The sequence below is a fragment of the Pristiophorus japonicus genome, chromosome 11 (assembly GCF_044704955.1).
Source record: "Pristiophorus japonicus isolate sPriJap1 chromosome 11, sPriJap1.hap1, whole genome shotgun sequence".
NCBI classification, from domain to species: Eukaryota; Metazoa; Chordata; class Chondrichthyes; family Pristiophoridae; genus Pristiophorus; species Pristiophorus japonicus.
Window position 1 is genome coordinate 212,380,060 of NC_091987.1, and position 13,770 is coordinate 212,393,829.

Genomic DNA, 13,770 nt, shown 5'->3' on the forward strand with positions numbered 1-13,770 from the left:
CACCCTTGGGCTGAACTAGAGAACAATCGTTCAGTGTTCCCACTAATCATTATTATCCATTGACCCCCAACACGGCAGCGTTGATGGAGCTGACCGCTCGGTCCATGTTGGACAGCATGGTCTCCATGCTATCCGTGCAGCATCCTGACACACTGGGAGTTGGACTCCTGCATGCTCCGCGACTCCGGGGACCAAGGGATAGGGGGGATCGGGCGGGAAAGTGGAGTTGAGGTAGAAGATCAGCCATGATCTCATTGAATGGCGGAATAGGCTCGAGGGGCCGGATGGCCTATTCCTGCTCCTAATTCTTATGTTCTTATGCGGCAGTGTGGGCACAAGCTCTCTGGCATGTTGGCCAGTGCACCGAACACTAAGACCATGGGGGGGGGGGACGACAGTTGGTCGTCAGTGGCAGTGCGAAACAGATGATAATGAATTGGCCGCCCATCTCACACCCTGCGTGAATTTCTTTTCAATTGACTTCAATGGTAACGTAAATCGGGCAGGGTGTAAAGCGGCCTACCAGATTGACTATTACCCCACAGAAGACCGATTTCACCCCCTCACCCCCATGGGGGTAACTTGGACAGCTGCTAATAGTGCGAATTGGGCGATATTGGATTGGCTGTCCGTCATACATTTCTCCCGATTATCGTTCCCACCGCACACAGTTAAAAATAACCACCCATGAGTGCTTGTTGGTTCAGCTGTGCCACCTCCCAACTTGCGACGCTTCCTCACTGGGTTCGCACGTAATGAACGCTTATTGAGTGTGGTACTGGAGGGCACCCAGCACCCATGGAGCCGTGCCCCGGTGAGAACCACCCCTTCAAGAAAGAAAAGCAAAGAAAGAAAGACTTGCATTTATATAGCGCCTTTCACGACCTCAGGACATCCCAAAGCACTTTGTAGCCAATTAACTACTGATTGAAGTGTAGTCACTGTTGTAATGTGGGAAACGCTAATCTGGTTTTTTGGTGGTGTTGATTGAGGGATAAATATTTGCCCAAGATACCGAGGAGAAATCTACTTTGAAATATTGCCATGGGATCTTTTATATCCATCTGAGAGGGCAGATGGGGCTTCGGTTTAACGTCTCATCCGAAAGACGGCACCTCCGACAGTGCAGCACTCCCTCAGTACTGACCCTCCAACAGTGCGGCGCTCCCTCAGCACTGACCCTCCGACAGTGCGGCACTCCCTCAGCACTGCCCCTCCAACAGTGCAGCGCTCCCTCAGCACTGACCCTCCGACAGTGCGGCGCTCCCTCAGCACTGCCCCTCCAACAGTGCAGCGCTCCCCCTCCGACAGTACCGCGCTCCCTCAGCACTGCCCCTCCGACAGTACCGCGCTCCCTCAGCACTGCCCCTCCGACAGTGCGGCGCTCCCTCAGTACCGCCCCTCCAACAGTGCAGCGCTCCCCCTCCGACAGTACCGCGCTCCCTCAGCACTGCCCCTCCGACAGTACCGCGCTCCCTCAGCACTGCCCCTCCGACAGTGTGATGCTCCCTCAGCACCGCATTGGAGAGTCAGCCTAAATTTTTGTGCTCAAGTTTCTGGAGTGGGACTTGAACCCACAACCTTCTGATTCTGAGGCCAGGGTGCTGCCCACTGAGCCACAGCTGACACTGTCACAGGCAAAAGTGGGAAAGAATACTCATACTATTAATTAAGGAAAAGGTTTTTTTGATAGCGTCTCGGTCCATGTTTCTGATAGATTATTCTTGGGTGACTGTGAAAGACTTCATATTGTGATGGTACCGAGAAATGTTTTGTATTTTTTTCCCTCTGTTTATCTACAATTCCAATTGGAGTTCAACTTCTGGTGCACTTTGAAGTCATTTATTCCAATATTGTAAGATTTTGCGACAGGACAATGTTTTTATTTCCCGTTACTTTGTGTCATTTTGAGCCAAAGATAATTATGTGGAGATCAACATTCTGTCTGCTGAGGTCCCGACCATTTGCAAGCACATTAATGGATTGTCATTTAACAATGAAATGTAAATAGACATCTTGCCGATGCATCAAGGGTGTTTATCTAACCCCAAATAATTTTCCCATAGCATTCTTCATTTTAATTGTTGGGAACCCTTGCATTGCCCAAGCTGAGGGAATAGAAAGCTTTGCTACTCTTTCCGCTCAATCTCAGCCTTGTTCTACATAAGAATATAAGAAATAGGAGCAGGAGTCGGCCATTCGGCCCCTTGAGCCTGCTCCACCATTCAATAAGATCATGGCTGATCTTCGACCTCAACTCCACTTTCCAGCACTATCCCCATATCCCTTTGTTCCCTTAATATCCAAAAATCTATCGATCTCTGTCTTGAATATTCTCAAAGACCCCTTATTATATAAGAACATAAGAAATAGGAGCAGGACTCGGCCATACAGCCCCTCGAGCCTGCTCCGCCATTTAATACGATCATGGCTGATCCAATCATGGACTCAGGTCCACTTCCCTGCCCGCTCCCCATAATCCCTTATCCCCTTATCAGTTAAGAAACTGTCTATCTCAGTTTTAAATTTATTCAATGACCCAGCTTCCACAGCTCTCTGAGGCAGTGAATTCCACTGATATTCTGAGACTGTGGCCCCTGGTTCGAAACTCCCCAGCCCGGGGAAACATCCTCCCTGAAACTACCCCTGTCAAGCCCTGTAATAATTCGATAGCAACTAAGTTTGGCACTTCTACAACACTGTCCAAACAAATATCCTCAGAATCCCGCACACGACTGCTCCAGTGTGATAGTCCCATGGAAACGAAGGTGAGTTCGAGAGTGCTCGAGGTACTCAACGCATCCTGTTCATGGACACACTCAAAATCAGAAGAATCCTTGTTCCACCCAACTTTCTTGCCCATGTTTATTTGGTCTTTTCCTTCGAACTGCAGGAATTTCTGTCTGTACGAGCGCATTGGCCATGACATAAAGCTGCCTGCGCCATTTGAATGAGTGTCGGACAAACAAGGGATACTGCACAAGGGGAAGGGGAAATGCACATGGGGTGTTCTAACCTCCATCCCTACACCAACTGAAAGCCGGACTTGGGGGTACAGTTGTTTGCATCTGGCCCCGATGTTCACAGCTCAGACCTTTCATTGCCCCGCCCTCCTCCCCAAGAGGAATAACTATGGGTCTACAAATTGGATCACTCCCGAAAATGGGCCTGCAGGGCGGGGCGTACATTGCACGCAATATTCGTGTTGCTAATTAGAATCATCGTTACCCCCGCTATTCATTGGCTGCACCAATGTCAGGGGTACAATATATGGCATCTATGATGCTACTTAAAGGTAGCCAGCACATCTTAAAGGGGAGGTGCATTCTGGTTGCAGACACCCAAGAAACAACTTGAGTAACAACTGGCTGGCAGAGGGAGCAGAGGGCACTAGGGTTCTCCGATGCTGCACTGGAGGCCTTTGGTGCAGACAGTGGGAGAGGAGGATGGACGTCCTTTCCCCCTCCCCAACCCCCCCACCTTCCAGGGGCAAGAAACCTTCCAAGGCATCTACTGAGGAGGCAGCGGGAGGAGAGCACAGAGTCTGTCAACGCCAGGGGTGCTACAATGACGGAAGGAAGTTCAGTGATCTAACTGGAGTAAAGCCACCTGTTTCTCGGTGTTCCTGGAGCATTGGGGAGCGTGTGTGGAAAGTGGAGCTGAGCCCAAGATCAGATCAGCCATGATCTTATTAAATGGCGGAGCGGGCTCGAGGGGTCAAATGGCCGGCTCCTGCTCCTATTTCTTATGGTCTTATGAATGAAGTAAAATGGGGCAGAGAAGGCCTTTTACTGAAATCCCGGTCTTAAAAATGGGCGGCAGTATTTTCCTCCACCCCCTGAATGTAGTCACCTGCTTGTTGTCTGCCCCCCCCCCACCCCTACATGTAAATGATGGTGAGCGGGCTCGGAATCTAGTATCCCTCCCTCTGCTCCACTGATCAGACAGAAGGCCAGCAAGGAAGGGCCATTGGGGTAAACGATGGCAGTAGCAGGCATGTAGAACAGCCCCTTACAGGACTACCGAAGGCGAAGTGGCCACTCCAGGCTGGGATTATTGCATAGAATGGCACGTCACCATGCACAGTCTATGGGCTGAGAATCCTACACCCAACAGTGGATGGAAGATAAAGTTCTCCCTTGGGTTCAACTTTCAACTGAATAGAACTTCATTTTCGTTACTTGCTTAACACCTCGGTGTGTTGGAAACAATTAGAAGCCATTCAGAATATGCTGAATGCTGGGGAACAAAGAAACTAAACTCTATTTGCCACCAAGATAAATGAACACAACACCCACGGAGGTCCTCGCTGTCTATCCCGATGCTTCATGGTGGATAGTAAAGATCCCACGAAGAAGAGTAGGATGTTTTCGAGTGCCCGGGCCAACATTCCATCCTCAAATAACATCGTCAAAAATAGATTAGGTTGAGCAGGTTGGGCCGATACTCATTGGAGTTTAGAAGAATGAGAGGTGATCTTGTTGAAATGTATAAGATTTTGAGGGGGTTCGACAGGTTGGATGCAGCGAGGATGTTTCCATTGATGGGGGAAGACTAGAACTAGGGGGCATAGTCTCAGAATAAGGGGCCACGCATTTAAAACAAAAATGAGAAAGAATTTCTTCACTCAGAGGGTCGTGAATCTTTGGAATTCTCTGCCCCAGAGAGCTGTGGAGGCTGGGTCATTGAATAAATTAAAGGTGGAAATAGTTAGATTTTTAAAGGGTAAGGGAGTGAAGGGTTATGGGGAGCGGGCAGGGAAGTGGAGTTGAGGCCAAGATCAGATCAGCCATGATCTTATTGAATGGCGGAGCAGGCTCGAGGGGCCGAATGGCTGACTCCTGCTCCTATTTCTTATGTTCTTATTAACTGCTCATTCATCTCACTGCTGTCTGTAGGATCTTGCTGTGCTCAAAGTAACCCATTGTACATGAAGCCGTTTGGGACAATTCTAAGAGATGTGCACAAAAATGCAGGGCTCTCAGATTTGCAAAAATAAGGCACCAAAACAGCATTTGTACCAAGCCTGGTAAAGATACAAAATCTGCTCAATTATGGTCAACTCTGGACACCACTCTGGAGGAAGGATGTCAAGGCCTTGGAGACGGTACAGGAAAGATTTACTAGAATGGTACCCGGGATGAGGGACTTCAGTAACGTGGATAGACTGGAGAAGCTGGGGTTGTTGTTTTAAGATAAGAAAAGGATGAAAGGAGATTTGATAGAAGTGTTCAAAACCATGAAGGGTTTTGATAGAGTAAATGAAGAGAAACAGTTTCCAGTGGTAGAAGGGTTGGTGACCAGAGGGCAAAGATTTATGAATAATGTTTATAAATAAATAATAATTTGTACACAATGAATCTTAAAGCCAGCTAATAACTGATCTAATTTGCTTCAATTGCTGATTTTCTAATTTTAAACTTAACTTATAATTATGGCATATGTTATTTAATTTTGTTTAATTATAATTAATCTTTATTATAATGATTTTACTATTATATACTCCTTATTGTATTATTTACAATGTAATTTGAATTTAAAACATTTTGAAAAGTTTTTTCGCCTGTGTCTATCTGCGGTGCATTTTAGCTGCCGCTTCTGACCCGAGCATTTAATCTCTTTTCACAAGTCCTTCTCCCGCATTTTCTCTCTCTTTCCCTCAATGGTCACTATCTAACGTGTTGGAAAATTGCCGTGAAACGCCTTGGGACATTTTGCTACGTTAAAGGCGCTATATAAATAAAAGTTATTATTATTTAAGGTAATCGACAAAAGAATCAGGAGTGACATGAGGAAACATTTTTTTTTACACAGTGAGTTGCTGTGATTGGGAGCACGCTGCCTGAAAGGGCAATGGAAGCAGATTCAATGGTAACTTTCAGAAGCGAATTGTCTAAACACTTGAAGGGACAAAGTACAGGACTATGGGGAACGAGCAGGGAGAGTGGGACTAATTGGATCGCTCTACCAAAGAACGGGCACAGGCACGACGGACCAACTTACATCCTTACGTGCTGCATCAACAAAACAACTTGTATTTATCATCATCATCATCATAGGCGGTCCCTCGAATCGAGGATGACTTGCTTCCACGTCAAAAAGTTCACAGGTGTTTCAATGAAGGAGCTAATATTCTAGATCCCGAACTACATGTTGAAGGGTGGAAGATGCCTGTGCGTGGATTTTTTTAACGTGGGGTGGCCGTTGCACACCAGCCACCACACGGGCTTGGCAGAGCGAGGTCTTGGTCCAGTGGCAGTGTATTTATATAGCGCCTTTAACGTAGCAAAACATCCCAAGGCGCTTCACAGGAGTGTTATAGGACAGACATTTGACACTGCGCCATCTAAGGAGAAATTACAGCAGGACTTGGTCAAAGAGGTAGGTTTACAGAGCGTCTTAAAGGAGGAAAGAGAGGGAGAGAGGCGGAGGTGTTTAGGGAGGGAGTTCCAGAGCTTGGTGCCTAAGCAACAGAAGGCACGGCCACCAATGGTTGAGCGATTGTAATCAGGGATGCTCAAGAGGCCAGAATTGGAGGAGCGCAGACATCTCGGGGGGTGGGGGGGAGATTACAGAGATAGGGAGGGGTGAGACCACAGAGGGATTTCAAAACAAGGATGAGAATTTTAAAATTGAGGCATTGCTTAACCAGGTGCCAATGTAGGCAAGAACAGGGGTTATAGGTGAACGGGACTCTGTGAGTGAGTTAGGACACTGATAGCCGAGTTAATCATTCTATGAATCTATGCTCTCGGGCATAGAAAGCCATATATTTAAAACCTACTTTATTACTCATCCCTCAACCAACAACAGTAATACAGATTATCTGGTCATTTGTTTCATTGCTGTTTGTGGGAGCTTGCTGTGCGTAAATTGGCTGCTGCATTTCCTACATTATAACAGTGACGGCACTGAAACAAAAGTACTTCATTGGCTGTAAAACATTATGAGACATCCTGAGGTCGTGAAAGGCGCAATATAAATGCAAGATCTTTCTTTCTTTTCTGATACTTCCACAAATAAAAATTGCCAGCAATTATCTTTCCAGGACGGAGAGGCGTAAACCAAACAGCGAGTCCCAGAGCGAGTTTACTGCAGCTGTCTGACTACCTAATGGCCAATTATTCCAAAGGGGTTCGCCCAGTGCGGGATTGGAGGAAAACAACAACGGTGGCCATTGATGTCATGGTGTATGCGATCCTAAATGTGGTACGTACTCTCGACCTGTCAGCATTCTGTAACGTGATGCTGTCTAAATGCTCGGAATTGTTAAATTGGCTTTTGAAAAATACTCCAAAGTGGTCCCTCACTTATTATTACCTTTCGTTTCTCTCAGCACTTTCCGCCATGGTTACATGAAGGGGTACGGTGGTGCAGTAGTTAAATTACTGGACTGGTCATCCGGAGAATCTGAGTTCAAATCCCACCGTGGCAATGAGAGAATTGGAATTCCGGTTTAACAATAGGGAATTAAAATGCCACAGTCTGTAAAACAAAAAGTGATCGTGAAGCTTGTTGTTAAAAACCCAACGTGGCTCACGGATGTCCCAGCCAATCTGGCCTACATGTGACTCCAGTCCCACACCAATGTGGTTCACTCTTAACTGCCCTCTCTGGAGTGGCCGAGCCAGCCATTCAGTTCAAACCGGGGATGGGCCATAAATGCAGGCCTTTGCCAGTGACGCCCAAATTTTGAGAATGAAAATAAAATGACAGCAAGGCTTTTGCTCTGCACCTGGCTGATAAACTCTTGGGAGACTGGGGGGCAACACATTAGAACATGGCTACTGAATAAACACAGACATGTAGAACTTGTAAAACACATGGGTTTTCTTCAGTATCATTACTTCGTGGGTTCTTTGCTTAAGAATTCATAGCAGCACATTGCTATTAAGAACTAGTTAGTTTATTAGCAAAGATTTAACAATCACACTACATATTACCAGTTCATCCACCAGGCTCACAACCATCATGGATCCCCCCGAACCCAACTGGCTGGGGTTTTATTGAGTCTTGTGAACATCACGTGACTGGCTAAGCCACTCCCAACTCAACAGCTCTACAACTGTTTTGTTTAACCTATGAGTCAAATGCCCCCTTGTTAAAGGGGCACTACAACCGACAAATTAATCAATTAACTTTTTAACCAGAAACTGAAATCAAATTAGAATTTGGTTGCCGGGGGTGATGATGCACTCCAGTCCCTCCGGTGCCCACCGCTCGTGGCAGGCCGCGAGCGTACCGGTGGACACCGCGTGCTCTATCTCCAGGGACACCTTGGCTCGGATGTAACCGCGAAAGAGAGGCAGGCAGTCGGGCTGAATGAACCCCTTCAACAGCTCTACAACTATTTTTGTACAACTCTTTTAAAATAAACAAAACAAACATTAGATCAAGTGCCCCCTGATCTGAGGGACACTACAAACATTTCCCAAGGCCCTTTTTTTTTTGTATTTTTGTAGGTTTTTTTTGTGGTTTTTTTGGGGGCTCTAAAACCATAATTTACAAGTGCCCCCTATAAAAGGGGAGGGGGGCACTAAAACCGGAATTTAAAACAAATTAAACTTTAAAACATATAAAACCAAATTAAAATTTGGTTGCCGGGGCTGACAATGCACTCCAGTCCCTCCGGTGCCCACATCTCGCGGAAGGCCGCGAGCGTACTGGTGGAGACTGCGTGCTCCATCTCTAGGGACACCCTGGCCCGGATGTAGGCACGGAAGAGAGGCAAGCAGTCAGGCTGAACTACCCCCTCGACCGCCCGCTGCCTGGACCAGCTGATGGCACCCTTAGCTGTGCCCAGGAGCAGTCCTACGAGGAGGCCCTCGGACCTACCCGCTCCCCTCCGCACAGGGTGCCCAAAGATCAGGAGTGTGGGACTGAAGTGCAACCAGAAATTGAGGAGCAGCCCCTTTAAATAATAAAACAGGGGCTGCAACCTCGCACACTCCATAAAAACGTGGAACACGGACTCTTCCAGACTGCAGGAATTGCAGGCGGCCTGGGAGCCCGTGAACCGACTTAAAAATTTATTGCACGGGACTGCTCCGTGCACCACTCTCCAGGCCAAGTCCCCAATGAATAGTGGGAGGACTCCCGCGTAGAGTGCCCTCCAGCGGGGATCCCCGCCTCCTCCGAACGGCAAGATGGTACGCCATGGCGTGTCCGGACGGCAGGCGAGGATGGCAAAGTTGAGAGTGTGCAGGAGCAGCCCGTACATGAAACCCCTCCGCGCAGAACTGAAAGGCACGGAGGGGATTTCCCCGAGGCGGCTCAAGTTGTGAGGCGCCGGCTCCCGAGGGAGGTTCCGGGGTTTGGCGCCGATGAGGAATTCCATCCGGTCGGGGGTCAGTTCGGACGTGATCTCCCCACGTGCTTGAGCCTCCTCGACACACCTAACGGAGTCAGGGCCCAGAGCTATTTTTAGCGACTCGATGGCATCGGCCGCGCAGCGGACGTCGGCCGAATTTAGGCGCCGCGCCAGCATGTCTGGCGCCATCCAGCGCGCTCCTCCGCCATTGAGCAGGTCCCTGACCCTGGTCATCTCACCAGCCACAGCCCTCTCGTCCGCCTGCCACCTAAAACCTCGGTCGTGGAGGTACGGATTCCCGAGCAGCGGCTCCTGCAGGACAGCCACCACTCCAGCCGGTGGAGAGCTGCGCTTGGTGGAGACTTTGTTCCAGACCCTGGTGAGTTCCTTGTAAAAGACAGACAGCTCCCGGAGGGCGGTCCTGACGCCCCCCACACTCACAAACAGGAGCTGCGTGTCGTAGTTGAGGCTGTGCTGCTGGCGGAAGAAATATGTCGCCAGCGCACGCCACCTAGGAGGGGGCTCGACATAAGGGTATCTCTGCAGGGTCTGAAGCCGGAAAGTCGCTAGCTGGGTGCTGATGCACACCAACGACTGACCGCCCTCCCCAAGCGGGAGACTCAAGACCGTGGCAGAGACCCAGTGCTTCCTGTTGTTCCAGAAGAAGTCCACCAGCTTCTTCTGTATCTTGGCGACAAACGCAGGGGGAGGGGTCAAAGTGATCAGCCGGTACCACAGCATAGCGGCCATCAGCTGGTTTATGACTAGCACTCGACCCCTGTAGGACAGCACTCGGAGACTATTTTTGTACAAACCTGTGAGCATCCTCACAGGTGCTTACATTACTGAGGGCTAATGCAATGCTGGCCTTTATCTTGAGGGGAGCTGGAACACAAAGGGGAGGAGGTGAAGCTTCAGTTGTACAGAGCCTCGGTCAGACCCCAGCGGGAATAACTGTGTTCAGTTCTGCGTCCCGCCCCTCAGGTAGGAGATATTGGCCTTGGACGGGGTGCAATGCAGATTCACCAGAATGTACCGGGGTTAGTTAGTTAAATTATGAGGACAGGTTGCATAAACTTGATTTGTATTCACTGGAGTATTGGAGATTAAGGGGTGATGTAATGGAGATATTTAAAATGGTAAACGGATTCGATCGGGTAGATAAAGAGAAACTATCTGCCCTGGTGGGAGAGATCAGAACAAGAGGGCAGAATCTACAATTAGAGCCAGGCCATTTAGAGGCGGAATCAGGGAGCACTTGTTTACACAAAGGGTTGTAGAAATCTGGAACTCTCTCCCTTAAAAGTCTGTGGATTCTGGGTCAATTGAAACTTTCAAAACTGGGGTCGATAGATTTTTGTTGGGTAAAGGTTATGGATCAAAGACAATGGTATTGAGATACAGATCAGCCCCAATTTCAATGAAAGGTAGAACAGACTTGAAGGGCTTAATGGCCTCCTCCTGTTCCTATGTTCAAACCCAGTCTCAAACACACACAACACACACCAAACACCTACTACTATAGGGCAGAAACCATCAGGAAGCATTTATTCACACAACGGATAGTAGAAATTTGGAACGCCGCTTGATTGGCACCCCATCCACCACCTTCAACACTCACTCCCTCCACCACCGGCGCACCGTGGCTGCAGTGTGTACCATCTACAAGATGCACTGCAGCAACTCGCCAAGGCTTCTTCGACAGCACCTCCCAAACCCGCGACCTCTACCGCCTAGAAGGACAAGGGCAGCAGGCGCATGGGAACACCACCACCTCCACGTTCCCCTCCCAGTCACACACCATCCTGACTTGGAAATATATCGGCCGTTCCTTCATCGTCGCTGGCTCAAAATCCTGGAACTCCCTCCCTAACAGCACTGTGGGAGCACCTTCACCACACGGGCTGCAGCGGTTCAAGGCGGCGGCTCACCACCACCTTCTCAAGGGGCAATTAAGCATGGGCAATAAATGCCAGCCTTGCCAGCGAAGCCCACATACCAAAAAAACATTGACGGGCCAATATGCATCTCTGGATCAGCGCCTCCCCACGTATAATTGAGAATGAATCTTTGGTTAATGATGTGATTTATCTAATTACAGGATGAAAAAAATCAAGTTCTAACCACCTATATCTGGTACCGACAGGTAAGAATGTGCAACTTGATTGTGCAGAAGTGATTGTGATTGGAGTATTTTTGTTAAATCTAAAACATAAAAATTTGGTAAAGAGAGATTTATTTAGAGCCAGGAGTGATGCTCCTCTGTGGAAACATGCCATTGTATCTGCAGAGCAGCATTGGTACCTTCCTTCGCAGCTGCCAAGGCACCAAACCCATCAACATCAATCAGGTAGGTTCAGATCAAAAAGGCCCTTCTACCCATTTGATACTGACCCTCCATCTTCCCATTGCAGCATCTCATAGAAATGCTTTTTCCCCATACCCCTTGATGCCTTTTGTTTCTAGAAATCTATCTATCTCCCTGTTAAATATATTCAGTCACTTGGCCTCCACAGCCTTCTGTGGTAGAGGATTCCACAGGTTCACCACCCTCTGAGTGAAAACATTTCTCCTCATCTTGGTCCTAAATTTCCCACCCCGTATCCTGAGACTGTGCCCCCGTGTTCGAGACTTTCCAGCCTCGTTGTTTCCGAAGCTACCCTGAAACCCTGGAGTATCAGTTTAGGTGGTGCACTTAAATCCTGGCATGGGACTTGAGCCCACGAACTTCTGACCCTTTGGGGAGATCGCTACCAGTTCATACGCACATACAAAATTGAGGGGCAGGGAGAGACCAACTGGTCCATCAAGCCTGGCCCCACACCATGATGGCTGGAACATCATGACGAGACATCACTTTTCCCCCCCCCCATCCCACCCTCTCCACCACAGGCATGTAATCTCTTGCGAGAAGCAAAAGAGAAAAAAAACACAGAGCCAATAAATGCTCTGGAGAATTCCTCTCCGACCCGCTCAGGTATTCGAGACCAGTGCAGATTAGATGGAACAAGTGCTATCTACAAAGACACTTGCCTTCTACACGATGCTAGCTCTGCCCCAGTCCACAATTCCCTCTTGCAGGCAATGCAGTGAGTCAGTACCCATCACACCAGGTTCAGTAATCATGTTAAACTAAGCCTGACTGAAATTGTTTTTACATAATATCAGTTTAGAGTCGTAGAAATTTTCGGCCCACCATGTCCACGCTGGCCGACAAAGAGCTATCCAGCCTAATCCCACTTTCCAGGTGTTGGTCCATAGCCCTGTAGGGTACAACACTTCAAGTGCACATCCAGGTACTTTTTTAATGTGGTGAGGGTTTCTGCCTCTACCACCCTTTCAGGCAGTGAGTTCCAAACCCCCACCACCCTCTGTAAAAGAAATTCCCTCACATCCCCTCTAAACCTTCTACCAATTACTTTAAATCTATGCCCACTGGTTGTTGACCTCTCTACTAAGGGAAATAGGTCCTTCCTACCCACTCTATCCAGGCCCCTCATAATTTTATACACCTCAAAAAAGTCTCCCCTCAGTCTCCTCTATTCTAAAAGAAAACTACCCCAGCCTATCCAACCTTTCCTCATAGCTAAAATTCTCCAGTCCAGGCAACATCCTCAGTTTTGGTTCCCGAATCTGAGGAAGAACGTTCTTGCTATTAAGGGAGTACAGCGAAGGTTCACCAGATTAATTCCCGGGATGGTAGGACTGACATATGAGGAGAGACTGAATCAACTGGGCTTGTATCCACCGGAGTTTAGAAGAATGAGAGAGGATCTCATCGAAACATATAAAATTCTGACGGGATTGGACAGGTTTGAGGCTGGAAGAATGTTCCCATTGCTGGTGAGTTCCAAAACCAGGGGTCACAGTCTAAGAATAAGGGGTAAGCCATTTAGGACCGAGATGAGGAGAAACTTCTTCACTCAAAGAGTGGTTAACCTGTGAAATTCTCTACTGCAGGAAGTTGTTGAGGCCAGTTAGTTAGATATCTTCAAGAGGGAGTTAGATATGGCCCTTACGGCCAAAGGGATCAAGGGGTATGGAGAGAAAGCAGGAAAGGGGTACTGAGGTTGAATGATCAGCCATGATCATATTGAATGGTGGGGCAGGCTCGCAGGGCTGAATGGCCTGCTCCTGCACTTAATTTCTATGTTTCTATGTTTCTATGTAAATCTCCTCTGTACCCACTCTAATGCAAGCACATCGTTCCTGTAATGTGATGACCAGAACTGCACGCAGTACTCTAGCTGCGGCCGAACCAGTGTTTTATACAGTCCAAGCATAACCCTCTTGCTCTTGTATTCTATGCCTTGGATAATAAAGGCAAGTATCCCGAATGCCTTCTAAACCACCTTATCTACTTGTCCTGCTACCTTCAGGGATCTGTGGACATGCTCTCCAAGGTCCCTCTGTTCCTCTGCACTTTTAAGCCCAAATGGAATCCTGCCTTTTTATTTAAA

At 48.2% G+C, this 13,770-nt stretch overlaps 1 protein-coding gene across 1 annotated transcript in view; it reads left to right on the forward strand.

Annotated features, from left to right (window-relative positions):
* Positions 1 to 13,770, forward strand: part of LOC139275672 (5-hydroxytryptamine receptor 3A-like) — a 32,674-nt gene that overhangs the window by 2,507 nt on the left and 16,397 nt on the right. The window contains exons 2-3 of the mRNA XM_070892838.1: positions 7,049 to 7,209; positions 11,412 to 11,456. Of these exons, the coding sequence (XP_070748939.1) occupies positions 7,049 to 7,209; positions 11,412 to 11,456 (206 nt within the window). The remainder of the gene's footprint in view (positions 1 to 7,048; positions 7,210 to 11,411; positions 11,457 to 13,770) is intronic.